The sequence below is a fragment of the Poromitra crassiceps genome, assembly GCF_964638095.1.
Source record: "Poromitra crassiceps genome assembly, chromosome: 18".
NCBI classification, from domain to species: Eukaryota; Metazoa; Chordata; class Actinopteri; order Beryciformes; family Melamphaidae; genus Poromitra; species Poromitra crassiceps.
Genome location: NC_139636.1, coordinates 28576132 through 28597523, shown reverse-complemented (window position 1 = coordinate 28597523; position 21392 = coordinate 28576132). Strand labels below are relative to the sequence as shown.

The 21392-nt window shown below is 47.2% G+C and overlaps 1 protein-coding gene across 1 annotated transcript in view; it reads left to right on the top strand.

Annotated features, from left to right (window-relative positions):
- LOC310793065 (cadherin EGF LAG seven-pass G-type receptor 1-like) overlaps positions 1-21392 on the top strand; it is a gene marked incomplete at both ends in the record, with an annotated part of 81118 nt that overhangs the window by 56153 nt on the left and 3573 nt on the right. The window contains 14 exons of the mRNA XM_083654812.1: positions 174-357; positions 603-704; positions 3170-3264; positions 4853-5062; positions 9854-10051; positions 11958-12042; positions 12629-12842; positions 13001-13156; positions 15344-15467; positions 16664-16864; positions 17024-17198; positions 19793-19905; positions 20280-20359; positions 20885-21011. Coding sequence (XP_083510938.1) covers positions 174-357; positions 603-704; positions 3170-3264; positions 4853-5062; positions 9854-10051; positions 11958-12042; positions 12629-12842; positions 13001-13156; positions 15344-15467; positions 16664-16864; positions 17024-17198; positions 19793-19905; positions 20280-20359; positions 20885-21011 — 2064 coding nt within the window. The remainder of the gene's footprint in view (positions 1-173; positions 358-602; positions 705-3169; positions 3265-4852; positions 5063-9853; positions 10052-11957; positions 12043-12628; positions 12843-13000; positions 13157-15343; positions 15468-16663; positions 16865-17023; positions 17199-19792; positions 19906-20279; positions 20360-20884; positions 21012-21392) is intronic.

Here is a 21392-nt window from a genome sequence, read left to right as displayed (position 1 = left end):
CCCTGGGAACATAGGACCCTGGTAGCATAGGACCCTGGGAACATAGGACCCTGGGAACACAGGACCCTGGGAACACAGGACCCTGGGAACATAGGAGCCTGGGAACATAAGTACGACTCCCTTCCAGGCAGCTGGTTCGTCTGCTCACAGCTGGACTCCTCTTGTGTTTCCAGGATAACTATTACCGCACGGAGGGCAGCGACGCCTGCCTCCCCTGTGAGTGTTACCAGCTGGGCGCCGTGTCGCGCTCTTGCAACGCCCAGACGGGACAGTGCCAGTGCAGGACGGGCATCATCGGGCGCCAGTGCAACCGCTGTGACAACCCGTACGCCGAGGTCACCGCCAGCGGCTGTGTGGGTACGCTGGTGGAGAACGCTCTCTAACACTCGCACACGTTTAAGGCAGAATGGATGTTTAGATGTTAAGATGACAATCATTCCTTTGGCTGGTTGGGTAAGTGTGAATGTCACAGATGATCAAGTGTAAAGTGAATGAAGAGAAGCTGGAAGGTTTTGCCTGTAGTTTAGGTATTTAAACATACAGTAAATAAATGGGCATGTCTGAAAGACATTTCATTGTTCAATAATCCCTCCCTCCTCCAGTGGTGTATGAAGGTTGCCCCAGGGCTTTTGAAGCAGGGATCTGGTGGCCCAGGACTCATTTTGGTCAACCTGCAGCCATGAAATGTCCCAAAGGCTCCACAGGTGAGGAGAGTCCTACATACATATACAGTATACAGTAAATAATACAGTAGAGTACATGTAGGCTATTGTCCGCATGCAATGAAAGTGTGTGCATTTACCTTGTGATACTCCACTGGTGTGTGTGTGTGTGTGTGTGTGTGTGTGTGTGTGTGTGTGTGTGTGTGTGTGTGTGTGTGCGTGCGTGTGTGTGTGTGTGTGTGTGTGTGTGTGTGTGTGTGTGTGTGTGTGTGTGTGTGTGCGTGTGTGTACATATATACAGTATATACATGTATATACTATTATAGGCCTATATACAGTATATATACAGTATAGGCACTGTGGTCAGTGTTAAGTGTGTGTGTTTACACTCTGTGTTGATGCGTGTTACAGTGTCTCTCTGTCCCTCAGGCACTGTGGTCAGTGTTAAGTGTGTGTGTTTACACTGTGTGTTGATGCGTGTTACAGTGTCTCTCTGTCCCTCAGGCACTGTGGTCAGTGTTAAGTGTGTGTGTTTACACTGTGTGTTGATGCGTGTTACAGTGTCTCTCTGTCCCTCAGGCACTGTGGTCAGTGTTAAGTGTGTGTGTTTACACTGTGTGTTGATGCGTGTTACAGTGTCTCTCTGTCCCTCAGGCACTGTGGTCAGTGTTAAGTGTGTGTGTTTACACTGTGTGTTGATGCGTGTTACAGTGTCTCTCTGTCCCTCAGGCACTGTGGTCAGTGTTAAGTGTGTGTGTTTACACTGTGTGTTGATGCGTGTTACAGTGTCTCTCTGTCCCTCAGGCACTGTGGTCAGTGTTAAGTGTGTGTGTTTACACTCTGTGTTGATGCGTGTTACAGTGTCTCTCTGTCCCTCAGGCACTGTGGTCAGTGTTAAGTGTGTGTGTTTACACTGTGTGTTGATGCGTGTTACGGTGTCTCTCTGTCCCTCAGGCACTGTGGTCAGTGTTAAGTGTGTGTGTTTACACTGTGTGTTGATGCGTGTTACAGTGTCTCTCTGTCCCTCAGGCACTGTGGTCAGTGTTAAGTGTGTGTGTTTACACTGTGTGTTGATGCGTATTACAGTGTCTCTCTGTCCCTCAGGCACTGTGGTCAGTGTTAAGTGTGTGTGTTTACACTGTGTGTTGATGCGTGTTACAGTGTCTCTCTGTCCCTCAGGCACTGTGGTCAGTGTTAAGTGTGTGTGTTCACACTGTGTGTTGATGCGTGTTACAGTGTCTCTCTGTCCCTCAGGCACTGTGGTCAGTGTTAACTCATTAAGTGCCATAGACGACCTAACTCGTCTTACATAATCCAGCGCTTAAGTGCCAAGGACGGACTAACTCGTCTTACATAAAGATTTTTTTTTTTTGACAGTGGGACATCAATCAACCCCTTTTACATCTTCGAGATAACTATTTGGAGCAAGAGCATGTGTGTAATCTATTTTACCGACCACTAAGTGGCGACAGAGACCGAGAGAAGTCACAGCCACGGGACCCAAAAGCCACAAAAGCAGCCGCCTCCCGCGGAAATGGCTTGGCGATTTTACAGTCAGAAGCCCGGACACACACACACAGAACGGACAGAGATCCCTTCCCCCCAGAGCCGCGCAGCAACGCGCGAACACACACACACACACACACACACACACACACACACACACACACACACACACACACACACACACACACACACACACACACACACACACACACACACACACACACACACACACACACACACACCGCGGAAGCAAGCCATTCAAGGAAATGGCGACGCGATTTTACAGTAATCCATTTCAGACTCGTCTTGCCCGACAGGCAGACAGGCAGGCAGGCAGCAGCAACGCGCTTCTGACACGCCCGCTGTTAGAGCCAGGAGGAAGGAGGAGAAGACACACGGAGGGAGGAGTTTGAATGAGAGGGGTGTTTCCTGTTGTTATGGAGGAAATTACTGTTCAAAACTATTGTTTAGAATGTCTGACGGTCTTACTGATGCCAAAAATGAATGGTTAAAGTGACTGTTTCACAAAAAGCCATTTATCTCTGAATAAATTTCCAGACGCTGAAACCATGCTGTACTCAACGGCTAATATCTACATAACTACTAACTCTGCAAACTAACTCTTTTAGACAGAGAAAGCACACATTCTATTAGTTATTTTTAGATGATTGATGTTCATGAATTCTTAACAGAAAAGAATCCTCGGCTGTTCTAAAATGAGCCAGAATCGTCAAAAACACCCCTGGCACAACTTACCTACAGGAATGAAAACATGGCTGGCATTCAATGTGTTAAGTGTGTGTGTTTACACTGTGTGTTGATGCGTATTACAGTGTCTCTCTGTCCCTCAGGCACTGTGGTCAGTGTTAAGTGTGTGTGTGTACACTGTGTGTTGATGCGTGTTACAGTGTCTCTCTGTCCCTCAGGCACTGTGGTCAGTGTTAAGTGTGTGTGTTTACACTCTGTGTTGATGCGTGTTACAGTGTCTCTCTGTCCCTCAGGCACTGCAGTGCGTCACTGTAGTGACCAACATGGCTGGCTCCCTCCCGACCTATTCAACTGCACCTCCCTGGCCTTCGCCCCGCTCAAGAAGGAGGTGCGTTTGGTTTGGCTTGGCTTTCATCAGGGGCCGGTTGCACCAACTGGTCTTACACTGGTCTTAAGCTAAGTTGGTCGTAACTTTACGACCTAACAGCTACGCCGGTTGCACCAAGACGACTTAAGCCTTATTTTCACTAAGACCAGGCGTAACTCCTACGCCTCGTCAGGAGGAGGCGTAGCAGAGATCTCCGCGGAGACCTTTTTGACCGTCATCGTCGTAACACCGCCAGTTCGCCGTCTTTGAAAGCACGACGTTAGATTATAACTAACTAGTTGTGTGGCTTAGCCTTCCCAAATGTTGCCGTTACTTTTTTAGAATGTAATACATAGAATTGGGAACGTTACATTCAATTTCATTCAGACTCCCTGACACTAATCGCCGCCGCCATTTTCCCCCGGGGCTTCCACAGGAGGAGGGGGGTGGGAGGAGGGAGGGTGTAGTGACGCACATACAGTAGTGGGTGACGGCGCGAGGCACATGTGGGCCAATCAGAGGGCATTCCCCGACAATTCACATGAACGCGCATTGCTACGACCAGCGTAGTTAAGACCAGAGTAAGCCGTGTTGGTGCAACATGCGTAAATCCATGGTCTTAACTAAGACCGACGTAGGAGTTACGACCAGGCATAGTTAAGACCAGTTGGTGCAACCGGCCCCTGGTCTCCAGCAGTGACTCTCAACCTGTCTCAGGACCCCTCATTTAGTGCACATTTGAGCCACATACCCCCGGGCCCTATTTGATTTCTCTGGAACCCAAATCTGAGAATATGATTTTGTACAGAATGACATGAGTGTTATGTGGGTAGAGAGATAACGGAAGAATCAAAACAGTCATTCTTCTACATTTGATCGTAATGCCTCTGCCCGGGCCACGGCTATCGCCGGGCAGAGGCATTATTGTTTCAGATTATCCGTCCATCCGTATGTCCGTCCAATTCTCGTTAATACGATATCTTATTATTATTATTAGTTTATTTCTCAGGGACAATGCACACCAATCAACAGTGAGACTGTAAGTGAGCCAGAGTTAGCCTGGATGGCTAGTTTCCATCTGCTGTCCCTGGCCAGATGTTGAAAAGGCATATCTCAGGAACACCTTGATGGAATTGCTTCAAATTTGGCTCAAACGTCAAAGTCAGAGTCCAAGGTCACTGTCCTATATCTCTGTGTCTCTGAACAGGGCCAGTTGAAATTGCCTTGTTTACCTTTACATGTTGGATTCTGTTAGTTAAAAAAATAAAAAATACCATTTAATAATCAAATTACATTCATCCGTTTCAATTTGTTCAGTAATAAATCAGGCTGAACTGTGTTAAAAGCTGAACTAAAAGCAATAAAAAGTAAATGTGCATATGCCTTTTAGTGTCCTCCAAGTGCTTCAGGACTAAGTGGGTGATGCTGCTGACTGCATCATCTGTACTCCTTCCTTGTCTGTAAGCAAACTGCCAAGGGTCTAACTCTGTGTGTGTTATTTGGTTCAAGCAGGTTGTTGCTGAAAAAAAACACATAAATAATGGTTTTAAAAGCATCCAATTGAAAGCCTCCACCTGTGTCACTCACTCCCTCTGTCTCTGTCCCTCAGGAGGAGGAACTTCAGCGTAACACGTCGCGGCTGGATGGCGAGCGGGCGAGGCGATTGGCCGGCATGCTGCAGGTAGCCACCAATCAGACGGCGGCTCTGCGCGGCAGCGACGTGCGCACGGCCTGCAGCCTGCTCAGCCGCCTGCTGCAACATGAGAGCACGCAGCATGGCTTCAACATGGCCGCCATGCAGGACCCCACCTTCCACCAGGTTTGACTCGCTGAAACCGCCCGCCTGTCTTTTAGTCAAATTAAATTTGTCTTATTTTTCAACATGAAAATAGTCCACTAATGGAGTCATACTTATGCTCTTCTTCTGTTGTGGAATTGAGTGTAGCTCATACACTGTATCAAAATACAGTACGGACGTAGCTACTGTTGTCAGGGTCGGGGTTAGACGTGTGGATCTAATCGCGGGGAGTTGATGACCACGGGAAACTTGGTAGGTCTGGAGAAGCTGGGGTGTTGTGGAACTTGGTAGCTTGAAAGCTGGGAGCTGCACTGTTCGGGGTTTGGGAACAGTTGGTTGCAGGTTGCAGACGTTGCTTGAGATTGGTATGATCCTAATTTAGATTATGAATCACTGGCCAGAGCCTGCCGGAATAGGCCTTTATAGATCCGAGCATGACACCACCTGTGCTATGACATCATACCGTTTGTGACATCATCAGAGACATGACATCACCTGTGCTATGACATCACTAGCGAAAGGGATGAAAGACACTTATGAACCATGACATCATCAGTGATCGATGACATCATAGTCGGAATGATGACGTCAAAGTAGGGATGATGACGTCATCCTAACAGTACCCTCCCCTCAAGGGACGTCACCTGGCGTCCAATGAGGCCATCAAGGATGGCATCTGGGAGACAAAAAATCCGTAGGTTCTGGTGGAGGTGCTCTTCCGCAGGTGGTTAGACGCAGGTGGTTAGGCCCCAAAGGGGGTGTAAGAGAGTGAGGTGCTCTTCCCTAATACAGGATATCGAAGTCATAGATGGACCGATACGTGGATAGAACTTCCACCGGGTCCGGTGGATCCTCTGGGACCGGCCATCCCCCGGGGCACGATCCAAACATGGGAGGCTGGGGACCATCAAAAGGGTCAAATGCCGCCGTCTCCGAAGGTAGAGCCGCAGGGGGATCTGACACAGCGAGGCCTGCCCTCCCGACCTGTAGTTTGGGCAGGGCACCCACCGTCTCCTCCTTTAAATGCCTCTTATTTCTTCTTGCTCTTGACCGAGGGCTGACGACACTACGGGAGCCTCCCAGCATGAGTTGTTGGTCCAGCATGAGTTGTTGGTCAAGGACAGGAATTGGCTGCTGCTGGGGTACGGGTTCAGACTCGGCGAGGGGAAGGTCCACAGGTTGTGCCTCAGGTACAGGTTCAGACTCGGCGAGGGGCAGGTCCACAGGTTGTGCCTCAGGGCCAGCAGACTCGGAGGCCCCCTGCGGGGGGACGGAGCCGATCTGCAGGCAGCGATTGAGCTTCCCAATGAGACGGTCGACAGTCCTCTCCAACTCGTTAACCCTCTTGGAGACACACTGCCACTCCTGGGTCCTGCAGGGAGCGCTACCCAACCGTACAGATCTTTCGGCTGTACACGCAGAGTCTTGATCTACTGAGAGTACCACGGGCCGGCGAGCGGTGGGACCACTTACTGGACGCCGGGAGCAGGAGGAGAGGTAATGCCCGGCTCGACCACAGTACAGGCAGCTCCGGGTGTCCAAACGGCGCTGCCTCTCCTCTGGTGTGATGCGAACCCTGCCGGTCGGATCACGGTACAGATGGCTGCTGGGACTCGAATGTGGCTGCCCCTGCTCTGGGATGACGCGAACTCCCCCCCAGAATATGCCCTTAGCAGCTGGAGGCGGCCGAGAGGCAGAGCTAGAAGCAACGACCGCTGTGGGCGGGGGAGTAGCAGGTCTGGAAACCTCCGGAACGGCGGTGCGCTCGGAAGCTGGGGCTTCGAGACGATCTAGCCGGCCAATCAAGGGGGCGTGCCGATCAGCGGCTGCGGAAGCCAGAGCCTGGATTGCTTTTTCCTGGTGGGCAATCAGGCGTCTTGACTCAAGTGCGAGGTCTTGCAGAGGCTGCGGGGTGACACCCTGGGGGCCTAGCCCTTCGAGACGATCTAGCCTTCTATCGAGACGATCTAGCCTTCGATCTAGGTGCTTAAGTATGACATGGAAGTCTCCGAACGTGATAGGACGAGTGGAGACATCAGGATGAGTGAAGGTATCAGGATGAGTGGCGATATCCAGCTGACCGCCTGGTGGGTCAGCTGAAGCGACCGGCCGGGTAACTGGCGTTGGGGCGACTGATCGCCCAGAAGCTGGGGCAGGAAGGGCAGAAGGCTGCGCAATGCCCCCCTGGTCGAGACGATCTAGCCGTCTTGCCAGGAGGGCGTACAGGTCCTCGGCCTTGGAAGCCCGAACTTGACTCTCCTCGACCATGAGGGCGTGCCGATCATCGGCTTGGGAAGCCTTGGAAGCTACGTCCCGAAGGATGTCATCGAGGAGCGCCTGCTCCCGTTGCATCTCCGCGAGTCGCGCGCCCAGGCCAGAAATAGTAGAAATCAGTGCTGTTTGGAAGGAGTCGTCTGGTGGACCACCTGACGTGGCCGGCGGGGAAACTGGGGTCTCAGGAGCCTCCTCCTTGACTGGCGGGAGTGTGTCTGCTGGATCCGCTTTAGAGTGATTGGGGGCCTCCTCCTTGATTGGGGTGAGAGATTTGCCCGCTAGATCCATTTCTGAGTGATTCATACTGTCAGGGTCGGGGTTAGACGTGTGGATCTAATCGCGGGGAGTTGATGACCACGGGAAACTTGGTAGGTCTGGAGAAGCTGGGGTGTTGTGGAACTTGGTAGCTTGAAAGCTGGGAGCTGCACTGTTCGGGGTTTGGGAACAGTTGGTTGCAGGTTGCAGACGTTGCTTGAGATTGGTATGATCCTAATTTAGATTATGAATCACTGGCCAGAGCCTGCCGGAATAGGCCTTTATAGATCCGAGCATGACACCACCTGTGCTATGACATCATACCGTTTGTGACATCATCAGAGACATGACATCACCTGTGCTATGACATCACTAGCGAAAGGGATGAAAGACACTTATGAACCATGACATCATCAGTGATCGATGACATCATAGTCGGAATGATGACGTCAAAGTAGGGATGATGACGTCATCCTAACAACTGTGACGTCACCCATTGGTGATTTGGCATTTTGACTACCGCCATCTTGTTGAAGCAGCTAGTGCAATATTGGCGAGCTGCGCGACCACTGGACAGGTGACCTGTCAATCACGCCCCAAACCATAGTCTGCTTTATTGTTTATTTTACTTTAAATTAGACCATAATTAGGTTACACCTGCAGACTCTTTTTTGACCCCACGGCCATTCATGAAGGGTATGATATCTTTTATGTATAATCTTATTCATTCTCTGCGTCCTACCTCCATTCAGAAGATTAAAAATCAATGGGAGGAGGATTTGGGGGAGGAGATCCCGGAGGAGCTGTGGAGCGACATCTTACATCTTGTTCATACTTCATCTATCTGTGCGAGGCATGGGCTAATTCAGTGTAAAATTCTTCACCGGGTGCATTTGACCAAAGTCCGACTGGCTAGGATCTATGATGACATCGACCCTACTTGTGACAGATGTCACTCGGCCCCTGCCACATACATTCATATGTTTTGGTTATGCCCCTCTTTGCACAAGTACTGGACAGAAATCTTTAATACTATCTCAGAAAGTGTTGGAGTGACACTTGAGCCTACCGCTCTAACAGCTCTTTTCGGAGTCCCTCCCCCCACAGTATCATTATCAAAATACCAAGCAGGCTTTGTGGCCTATACAACGCTTTTAGCAAGGCGCCTAATTCTATTAAAATGGAAATCCGTTAGCTCACCTTCTCATTCCTTATGGATCAGAGATATTCTTTATTTTATTAAATTGGAAAGAATTCGGTGTACGATGAGAGGCTCGTCAACTAGATTTTTGAAAACATGGGGACTATTTTTTAGGGTGGTGAAGGGTTTGCAGTTTCCTGAGATCCCAAAGGACTGATTTCTGTTTCTCTGTGATGTGTGGGCCTGATGATGTCTGTCTGCTGTGCTGTCTTCTCTTCTTTTCTCTTGTGTGGGTGGGCTGTGTAGATTATGGATATTTGATCATGTACTTGTGCACTGTGTTTCTGATGGGTGATCGGATCGGACTATGTCAATTATTGTTTTACTTTTGTTTTGTTTTTGTTTTTGTTAATAAGAAAAAGGAAGTATCTCAGGGTGAGAATATTACTTGTGTACTGTTGCTGTTAGGGAGGGTATGGTATAGGTATTTGTTTTTCCTCCTCTTTTCCAGTGAACCTGTTTTCCTACGACCGTATACACATATCTTTACTTTTGTTTTTTGTTTTTCTTGTCTTTCCAGTCCTATAACAGGCAGTGAAATTTAAATACTGATGTGCTGTATCATTTATGCCCTGAAAACTTCAATAAACAGAAATGTGAAAAAAAAAAATTAGACCATAATTTACAAAATGAACATTATGCTGTATTGATGAAGACTTTAACCTAGCGATTGAGACCATAAATTCCTTGTGAAAGTGTTTCGTGAGGCCATAAATCAAGGGAGAAGTAGGGTCATTTTCCCATTGACTTCTATACAATCTGACTTCTTTGTGCGAGCAGTGGAGTCGCCTCCTGCTGACCATTAGAAAGAATGCAGGTTTAAGGCACTTCCTCTTTGGCTTCATTTTTAAGCCACAGATGTCCCTTGGTGTATCTAATGCAGCGATTAGCCTCCATGACTTTCATTGTTGTTGTTGTTGTTGTTGTTGTTGTTGTTGTTGTTGTTGTTGTTGTTGTTGATGATGTTGTTGTTGTTGTTGTTGTTGTTGTTGTTGTTGTTGTTGTTGTTGTTGTTGTTATTGTTGTTGTTGTTGTTGTTGTTGTTGATGATGTTGAGTGACGTTGCATCCTGTGTGTGTCAGAATGTGGTGCGTGCCGGTAGCTCCCTCCTGGCCCCGGCCACCCGGCTGCACTGGGAGCAACTGCAGCGGGCGGAGGGCGGCGCCGAGCGGCTGCTGCACAGTTTCCAGCTTTACGCCCAGAACCTCGCCCGCAACGCCCGGAACACCTACCTCAAGCCTTTCACCATCCTCACACACAACATGAGTGAGTTCGCCCAGGTGTAGTTTATTGTAGTGTGTGTATGCTCAGGGGGGGTACAGCGAGGGTACATAATTGGGGTCCTTTCTACACTACCTAACCTCTTGGATTTAAGGCCCAATTATGCTCCATTTTCATACGAAAATACTGCCCACATACTTTACTTCCATGCGTCTTTCACGTTGGTATCATGTTAAGCAATACACCCAGTAGTAGGCAGTAGAGAGTCAAATGTGTGAGTGTGTGTGTGGTACTGCTCCGTTTGATCTGTATCCATAGAATTACACACGAAATGAACACAGAGTACGGAGAGAAAGCTCCATCTTTATGCGTATCCATATTTAACGTTGAGCATAATTGGGCCTTAAGTCAAGAAACAGCAACCCTGTATAATGTTAATTGTCGAGCCGGGGGGAATGACCATCAAGCAGCTGTGTTGGTTGGTTGGTTGGTGACATGTGACGAGCCACGGCCAAATTCAAAGACCCTGTATGTGGGAAGCCACCACGTTCTGCCCTTCGTAACACAGACAAGAGCGCACAGGGTGAATTTTATGAATGGAAGTGTGTGAATCCCCTGCGAAATGTATTTTATTTCTTGCATTTATACTCTACCCAGTATTTGTGAAACAAAATCACTGAAGTGAAAGTTCTGTCACAAAACTATATTGTTACGTATCGTTGCACATTTCTTAGTTAGTATACAAACGGTGTATACCCCATCTGCACATCATGTCATAAGCTGTGTTTCCATTACAGTTTTTCGCAAAAGAATTGCGATATTTCTACAACTTCGACAATGTACAATTGCGACTTGTAGGCGTTTCCATTGAAGTTGCGTTTGAGTGATTCTCCGTTGCAGCAGCTGCCACAGTGATTACGCACGGGGATCTGCCCCATATCCCGTCCCCTGCATGCTCAAATCCAACCAATGGTCAATGGAAATCCCAACATGAAGTTACAATGCATATAAACGAGCCTGATTATCAATTCAAAAGAAAATGAGTCGCAAAATGTTGCTGGCTGCGTGAATGCAGTCAGCGCGACAGGCAGAGGAAAAAAGGTAGCCTAATAGCCTACAACTGGTCCGATTTAGAGATGGAGGGGGGAAAAGGCTGATTTGGTTCTATAATTGCACCTGAAACGTGTGCAATGTATTAGCCTACTCACAGTCACTGTATTCACTTCAGACAGCACCACCGCACCAGTGTGTGCTTTTCATCCTCTCATCTCGCCGCTGTGCCAAATGCGCGCACACAGGCAGCCTGCTGTCACCATGGACCGATTTCTGCCATTAAACATTATCTAATTTGCCCGGCTACGCTTTTGCATAACACTCGTCTTTCTGCTAGGTAGCGTTGCTTCAAAGTTTTCCACTTGCTGCGGAGGTTTTGACACGGCTATCGAACCTTACTTACCAAACTTATTTTCCAAGGGATAATATGGGTCACATGACGTGCAAATGCGAAAAATGTGTTTCCATTACACTTTTGCGATAAACTGCTATATCGACACGTCTGAAAAACCACCTCATGAGAGCGAAAAAACTTTTTGCGATATTTGGGAGGTTTTTCGAAATTCACGTGTTTCCATTACCCAATTTCTATTGCGATATTTAGATTTTGCGCATTTCTGAGGGTAATGGAAACACGACTATAGACTAACACCCCTGCATGTTTGATAGAGTGTTAGATGATGCAGCAATAAGAACCAAGAAGAAGAGATACAAAAATAAACAAGACAGCTGCTGCATTTTGTGTGTGTGTGTGTGTGTGTGTGTGTGTGTCTGTGTGTGTGTGTGTGTGCGTGTGTGTGTGTGTGTGTGTGTGTGTTGTGCGTGCGTGCGTGCGTGCGTGTGTGTGTGTCAGTCTTCTCGGTGGATTACCTGGAGCTAAGCAGGAAGATGCCGCGTCTCTCTGACCTCCAGGTCGACCTTCCCGACCACCTGCAGGCCACCGTACTCTTCCCAGAATCCCCTGCTTCACACACTGATGACATCAGAGCCGCACCAGGTAACGGGCTAAAAAGGCAGTCTGCCAGAAGCTATTTGCTGAAGTTATTTTGCCTGTAAATTTTCAACGTTATGGAGTATTCTCCAAAAAATATCTTATATTAATCCAGAGCAGTATTTAGAAAAAGAAAAAAAAATTAGGGGGTGGTGTGTGTGTGTGTGTGTGCGGCGGGGGGGGGGGCGCCTCAAAGTCAAATTTCAGAGGTCTTCTTTGACTTTACATTGATGATCTTTAAGACATTTTGAGCAGCATTTGATAGCATAATGTAATTAACCTTCGACAAAAAATTTAATAAAATAGACAAAAAATAGTTTAGGTAGAGGCGTAGAGCCTACCCCTACCCCTGGTGGCTAGGGGTAGGCACTGCATGTATTTGATTGTATACATCGGGGGTTTCAGGATTTTTTTTTATCACACTGATGATGTAGCGGTCTCAAAGACTTGTATGAAATATGTATCAAATAATGTCTGATTCACTTGCCGTTATAGGGTTAAGTTCATTCTGCAGTCCCAGTCCAGATGTTTCACTACTAAATGACACAATGAACAGTCGAACAAAAAAATATTTCCTTGTGGTCGCCGGCAGTTTCCACTGAGATGACGACTGAAACTCCGACTGTGCAGACTGACGTCACTGTCGCCGGTCGCTCCGAGTCTCCGACCGAGTCTCTGCCCCGGTTTGTGAGGAGGAAACGTGAGGTTGCGGTGCCACACCCCCCACCAGTCGCCGTGGTGATTGTCTACCGCACCCTGGGAGAGCTTCTGCCCGAGAGCTACGACCACGACCGCAGGAGCCTCCGGTACGACCGGGGCAGGCGGAGGCGTTGGACGGTGGTTCATTATCCAGTGTATACAATACATTATGTTGTTGTGAAAATTTTAAATATTCAAATTGTTGTGTGTTGTGTGTGTGTGTGCGCGCGTGCATGTGTGTGTGTGTGTGTGTGTGCGTGTGCAGACTACCCAGCCGTCCCGTCATAAACAGCCCCGTGGTCAGCACGGTGCTGTACAGAGAAGGTCATGCCCCCTTGGCCCCGCCCACCCTGCAGCTCCCCCTGCTGGAGACGGAGGATAGAGCACGGCCGCTCTGCGTCTACTGGAACCACTCCTTACTGTGAGGAAGGTTGCTGCGTTGCAGGGTTAACGGGGTGCTCTGTAGTTCACCAAATCAAATTCAATGAGCTAGCGACAACGAAGGCAGACTGTTATGACGTTTCACCACGTCGCCTTTTTTGGAGCCAAAACGTTTCATGTTCAAGACAAGTCAAATGTATTGTCCCTGAGGGAAAATGTGTCATGCAGTCAGGTAAAAACATAGACTCAGGTACAGAAAGAATAATACAAATGCATGAATACATCAAATGGCAAAGAAAATCAGAGTGTGTGTTGCCGACACTCGAACCATCATTCGCCCCCCCAGTGCCTAGTTACTGTACATACAAAACTCTTCAGCTGAGTGAGTTATCATGGGCATTTAACAGTTTGATGGCCTGAAAGATAAAAACATTCTTCAGCCTGTTAGACTTGGCCTTTGGTAGTCTAAATCTCCGTCCGGAGGGTATCAGCTCAAACTCACCATACAGAGGGTGAAAAGGACACTTTAGGATAGCTTGAGCCTTAGAAATTCCTCTCTTGCAGAATACAGTATGTGAGACAGATCAGGCAGTTTAACACCAATTTACTGGCTACTTTCACTATGTTGCAGCCTGTTCTTATCTCCTGCTGAGAGGAGGAGACAAGTCAGAATAGAAAAGCTGATGACTGATTCAACCATGGAGCTGTAGAAGAGTGTCATAAGTTTAGGACATACACCAAACCAATTAAGTTTCCGAAGGAAGTACAGTCGTTGCTGGGATTTTTTGCAGATTGCTTCAGTGTTATCATAAATTTCAGCGTATTATCGATCATGGTACCCAGGCATTTGTAAGGCTCGACCTGCTTGAATAGGCGTGGAGGGGTTTCTTTTAAGATCCAAAAACATATCTTTGTTTTGGTGACATTCAGTTTTAAAAAACAGTTCTTGCCCCACTGAACAAAATAGTCTATCACTGGGACAAGAGTGGAATCACTCCCCACTGTAACAAGCTCACGATGACTGAATCATCTGCGAACTTCACAATGTGTGTCTACCAGGATGGGAGCTTCTACAGTCATTGGTGAACAATATGTACAAAATAGCTGACCGGACATAAAGCCCTGCAGCGAACCAGTGGAGGACCACTGACCAGGGTCAGTGGTGGTGGCTGGTCTGTAGTTGACTCTGTTGTGTGTGTTGTGTTGCTGGGTCAGTGGTGGTGGCTGGTCTGTAGTTGACTCTGTTGTGTGTGTTGTGTTGCAGGGTCAGTGGTGGCTGGTCTGTAGTTGACTCTGTTGTGTGTGTTGTGTTGCTGGGTCAGTGGTGGTGGCTGGTCTGTAGTTGACTCTGTTGTGTGTGTTGTGTTGCAGGGTCAGTGGTGGTGGCTGGTCTGTAGTTGACTCTGTTGTGTGTGTTGTGTTGCAGGGTCAGTGGTGGCTGGTCTGTAGTTGACTCTGTTGTGTGTGTTGTGTTGCTGGGTCAGTGGTGGTGGCTGGTCTGTAGTTGACTCTGTTGTGTGTGTTGTGTTGCAGGGTCAGTGGTGGTGGCTGGTCTGTAGTTGACTCTGTTGTGTGTGTTGTGTTGCAGGGTCACTGGTGGCTGGTCTGTAGTTGACTCTGTTGTGTGTGTTGTGTTGCAGGGTCACTGGTGGCTGGTCTGTAGTTGACTCTGTTGTGTGTGTTGTGTTGCAGGGTCAGTGGTGGTGGCTGGTCTGTAGTTGACTCTGTTGTGTGTGTTGTGTTGCAGGGTCACTGGTGGCTGGTCTGTAGTTGACTCTGTTGTGTGTGTTGTGTTGCAGGGTCACTGGTGGCTGGTCTGTAGTTGACTCTGTTGTGTGTGTTGTGTTGCAGGGTCAGTGGTGGCTGGTCTGTAGTTGACTCTGTTGTGTGTGTTGTGTTGCAGGGTCAGTGGTGGTGGCTGGTCTGTAGTTGACTCTGTTGTGTGTGTTGTGTTGCAGGGTCAGTGGTGGTGGCTGGTCTGTAGTTGACTCTGTTGTGTGTGTTGTGTTGCAGGGTCAGTGGTGGTGGCTGGTCTGTAGTTGACTCTGTTGTGTGTGTTGTGTTGCAGGGTCAGTGGTGGCTGGTCTGTAGTTGACTCTGTTGTGTGTGTTGTGTTGCAGGGTCAGTGGTGGTGGCTGGTCTGTAGTTGACTCTGTTGTGTGTGTTGTGTTGCAGGGTCAGTGGTGGCTGGTCTGTAGTTGACTCTGTTGTGTGTGTTGTGTTGCAGGGTCAGTGGTGGTGGCTGGTCAGCCAGAGGCTGTGAGCTGCTCAGCAGGACTCGGCATCACATCAGCTGCCGCTGTGCTGCGGCCGGCAGCGCTGCCGTGCTGATGGACATCTCCAGGAGAGAGGTGAGGCTCCAACCCTGTGACTAGAATTACCAACCCTCCCATTTCCCCCCAGGAGATTCCCTTTTTTCATTGTCCTCGTTAGGATGGCGAGCAGGAGATGAAGAAGGTAGACGGCTGAGGCAGGCTTCAGGTTCACCACAACACATTTATTGTGACAAAACCAGGCGTTTGACTTGTTATGTTGCAACAGAATACAAAATGGAAAAATGACTCAAAAATAACTTTCAGGCCAGCAGCCTGGATGAAGGCAGAGTGAACTCTCTCTCTCTCTCACAAGGGTGCATATAATAATAGGTAAATAACCAATAACCTAAGCCCCTCCTACAAACACAGCACAGACAATCAGTGTCAATTAAGGAACCAACAGATCAAGGATTGCATTCCACACAATAATTTGGTACATTGGCATCCCTGAATAACTGGATGATCAATCTAATATATTATAATGCCCTGATCAACCTTCTAAGACACTCAAAATGAAGATCATACTTTACTCAACTACACTTGGCATGTTCCACTACTCCTCTCTACCAATGAGGGTGGATGTACTTACAGTAAGTACTTAACGGAACTGCCGCCATGTACGGACACATTTCGCCAAACCCGGACAGCTTAGTTGGGGGACGCGAGTGACGGACTTCCTCCTTCTTTGCGGGCTATTCAAGAGGTTGTTTGTCAGCTGCCGCAAGTCGCTTTTATTTGCAGATATCTGACAGTCTATGTGTCAAGTTTCATATGAATATGTGCATGATAAAAGGTCAAAATAACTTTATGAAACTCCCTTTGATAAGATAAAGTAGCAATGAGCCGTTTGGGCGACGATACCACAGAAGAAAAGCTCTGCAAAACTACGTGCATACGCGTTCAGAGACGAGTGAGCGGGCCTGGCAGGGGTTTCCGGGTTGTTGGGGGACATGGTTAGCCGGGTTACGGTAACATACAATGCATAGCATGTATGTAATGTGTATAGGTGGAGTATTGGAATAAACATACGATGGATCCAGAGATCTGTCTCCTCGTTCCTGCGCACTCCACAGTATTGTGATTTTATTAAACCATAAACTTTACCCCACGTATCGAATCGTATGGTGAGATAAACGCATGGTCCCATCCCTAGTTACTGAGCACTGCTGTGTCATAAAGCGTCCGGAGGCTGTGAATGGAAGCTTGAAGCGCTGCTGATGTCTGGTCCACAGCACGGTGAGGTGCTGCCTCTGAAGATCCTGACCTACAGCAGCGTGTCGTCCTCTCTGGTGGCCCTCCTCATCACCTTCCTCCTGCTGGCCATCCTGCGAAGGCTGCGCTCCAACCTGCACAGCATCCACAAGAACCTGGTGGCCTCCATCTTCCTCTCCCAGCTCCTCTTCCTCTTCGGGATCAACCGCACCGAAAACGCGGTAAGACTTAAGATTAAAATAAAATACAAAATCTCTTGCAATTTATTTGGGAAATAGTCTTATTTCAGATCGTCTTCTGGTTCAAGACAAATACCTAATTAAAAATGTTTTAGCTGCTTGTCATCCAGTGAAATGTGTGTCCCTGCTCCTCTGCCTCAGTTTGTGTGTACGCTGGCGGCCATCTTGCTGCATTATTCCTACATGTGCACGTTTGCCTGGATGCTGGTGGAGAGTCTGCACATCTACCGCATGCTGACTGAGATCCGCAACATCAACCACGGCCACATGAGGTTCTACTACGCTATTGGCTGGGGCCTTCCCGCCGTCATCACCGGTGAGACACATGCGCAAGCGGCAATACCAGGGGTTCAAGCCTATTGCCCCCCCAAAAAACACAGATAAACACACACACACACACACACACACACACACACACACACACACACGCACACACACACACACACACACACACACACACACAGACACACAATATATAAAACATGTTTTTACATGCACACATGTTTACACACACACACACACACACACACACACACACACACACGCACGCACGCACACACAGACACACACACACAGACAGACAGACATACACACACACACTCACACACACACACACACACACACACACACACACATACACACAATATATAATTAACAAATTTACCACGAGAGGGAGGGGGTTGTGGGCACATTTACCACTGGTACAGGGTTGTGGCACGAGGCGAAGCCGAGTGCTATAAACCCTGTACCAGTGGTAAATGTGCCCACAAACCCCGACCTCGAGTGGTAAATTTGTTTTCTACAACAGCTACCAAATAATATAAAAAATACACAATTGTAACATCCAATTCATTTATTTATAATCATTACTGGTTTCAGAATACATTTATCCTTCCGCCACAGAATATAGTTCCATACACAAGATCAATGATTGCACTAAACATTTAGTTGCCTTTGAGCCAAAAAACCTATTCCTTAACGGGGATTCACAGTTATTGATACATTGCCTGTAAAAGTACAGTTATTTAAACAGTTATCTAAAGCAGCCCGTTTTGGTGGTGGTGTGTTGATATCTGGTGACGGCAGAGGGCGTTTGTTTGTTTGACAGTCCCAGGTTCGGGGTCCGGGCGCTAGTCCGACCTCCCGCTAGTCCGACCTCCCGCTAGTCCGAACTCGTGACAACTCAAGCTCAGCCAGTTCTCTCTCCCCAATTTCACCATGTCGTTCTTTGTTCACTTCACCTTCATCTTCATCTAACCACTGCTCAAAACTCAATCCACCCAGTAAATCAAACGTTACTACGAAATCGGACATTTCCTTGTTAGATTTCGGCCATTTCCTTGTTAAAGATTTGCAGACTGACAGGCTAACAGTGGGCGGAGTCAGCACAGGGAGCGGAGTCAGCATCAGGGAGCGGAGTGATACTGCGGTTGGAGCCGAACTGTAGATTGTTGGCGTATTTACCACTGTTGCTAGCCAATCAGAATCCAGTATTCACTCATGCTGTTGTAGAAAACATGTTTTTACATGCACACACACACACACACACACACACACACACACACACACGCACGCACGCACACACACACACACACACACACACAGACAGACATACACACACACACACACACACACACACACAGACACACAATATATAAAACATGTTTTTACATGCACACATGTTTACACACACACACACACACACACGCACGCACACACACACACACACACAGACAGACATACACACACACACACACACACACACACACACACACACAGACACACAATATATAAAACATGTTTTTACATGCACACATGTTTACACACACACACACACACACAGACGCACGCACGCACACACAGACAGACATACACACACACACACACACACACACACACACACACACAGACAGACAGACAGACATACACACACACACACACACACACACACACACACACAAAGAGAGTGTATATGGATGCAAAAAACATCACTTTGTCCACACAGCATTCATATTGGACACACACACACACACACACACACACACACACACACACACACACACACACACACGTCCATTCACAGAATACTAGCTGTAAACCACCTTCTTTTGTCTGTGCGTTCTGTGTGTTTTTGTGAGTGTGGTCCATTTGTGGTCCATCTCTCTCTCTCTCTCTCTCTCTCTCTCTCTCTCACACACACACACACACACACACACACACACACACACACACACACACACAGAGTATTTGCAGCAGCTGTAGAGCAGAGGGCATGGTGGTTTCAGCTGCCTTCTGCTACACGTCATGTTCATGTGATCAGCACAGTGATTGGTAATGATCTGCTACGTTTGATGTAAGGGATAATGTTGATTGTTGATTATAACTGTAAATAATTACACATTTTCAGTAACTTGCCTGACACTGCTCACTGTACATTATTGATGCTTATTACACGCTTACGGTACTTACAAAGGAAGCTGCGGTAACTTTTTTTTTTTTTAACCAGGTGTCACGAATGAGCTACATTAACCGTTAAATTTACCAGACTTCTTACTGCGGATTGACTGGACGTGGTCCTCCAGTATTTCAGAAGGGCGTGCATAACATATTATACAGTACCTAGCAGTGGTAAATATAGAAATAGCAGCACATAGAATGCCATGATTCCAATTAGAATTCAACAAAGCCTTGTAATAAATATAATTCAATGTGTGTTCTGCTCACATGAAAGTTCACCTGATTTCATAAAGCTTTGTTTGTTTGGAATAAACACAAGAAAAATAGTTACCATGATCAATAGCTACCATGGCTGAACATACAAAGAAAATAGGGCTCATTGATCGATTGATTGATTGATTGATTGATTGATTGATTGGTTGATTGATTGGTTGACTGTGTCTGGTTCTGCAGGTCTGGCAGTGGGTCTGGATCCTCAGGGTTATGGGAACTCAGACTTCTGCTGGCTGTCTGTCCACGACACGCTGATCTGGAGCATCGCAGGCCCCATCGCTGTGGTCGTGATGGTGTGTATGTGTGTGTGTGTGTGTGTGTGTGTGTGTTTTATCTGTGTTTTTTTGGGGGGCAATAGGCTTGAACCCCTGGTATTGCCGCTTACGGCTTTATTTTTTAATAGTTTTTAGTATTGTAAATAGCTTGTAGTTTTTAATATGTGCCAATGCATGTTCTTTGTTGTTTTGATTTGTTTGTCTGAGACCCCAAGGACCACAAACGGAAACAACTCTTTTGACTTTGTGTTTCCTTGATGTTGTTTCTGAGATGCATGTCCTTACTTCATGTTTTCTTTTGAACCAAATCATACATTTGAAACCTACCAGTTTATTTACTTGATGATAATGACAATGTGATGAGGTTCTGTTTTGCTTCTGTTGTCTCTCAGGTCAACATGGCCATCTTCTTCCTGGCAACCAGAGCAGCTTGTGGTCAGACACACCGGACCTTTGAGAAGTCCGGAGCCATGTGAGTTTTCTCACCAATGACAGTGGGCGACTGTAGCTCAGGAGGTAGAGCGGGTTGTCCACTAATCGCTTTGGATAAAAGAGGTGTATGAATGGGTGAATGTACCTACTGATTGTAAAGCGCTTTGGAAAAAGCGCTATATAAATGCAGGCCATTTACCATTTACCACAGTGAAGCAGGCTGGAGTCAATTTTGTTTTCCAGACCTTTTAGGCTGTTTGTTAACAGTTCATTGACCTTTTTCACCAGCAGCCATTTTGTGTCTAAAAGGCATGAAGTAACACAGGTGCAAGCAAAACATTAATGAGGCTTTCCAGTTTCCAACTTCCAATCCATTTAGGTGTTCCAGTGCCAGAACCTTCCTTAATGTTTTGCTTGCACCTGTGTTACTTCCTGCCGTTTAGACACAAAATGGCTTAGGTGAAAAAGGTGAAATGTGTGGTGGCTCACCTCTCTCCTTCCTTCCTTGATTCCTCTCCTCTTCTCCCCTACTCTCCTCCTTTCCTCCTGTCTTCTTCTCGTCCAGCTCGTCTCTCAGGTTGGCCTTCCTACTCCTGCTGCTCCTCAGCGCCACCTGGCTGTTAGGTCTGATGGCGGTCAACAGTGACATCATCTCCTTCCACTACCTGTTCGCTGTCTTCAGCTGCCTTCAGGTAACCAAAACACTCTGAACATGAGACTTACAGGTACAGTACTATCAGGGTTGGGAGGGTTACTTTAAAAATGTCATCCGAAACTATTACTAATTACCTGTTAAAAATTGTAATCAGTAACGTAATACAAGTATCACAATATAAAAGTCATGTAAGTCTTTTTCTCCAGGGTTTTAGGTTTTTTAAGTTTTATTTATTTGCACCATATGATATACAAACATAAAGTAGACAATAGGAAGAGTCAATATTTTAAGTGCACAGCCACTTGGATAAATACACAATATACAATCAATAGAATATACAATAAATATATTTCTAATTGTAATCTGCTAGTGACCCACATTTTTTACTAAATGTAACTGTAATCTTGATTACATCTTT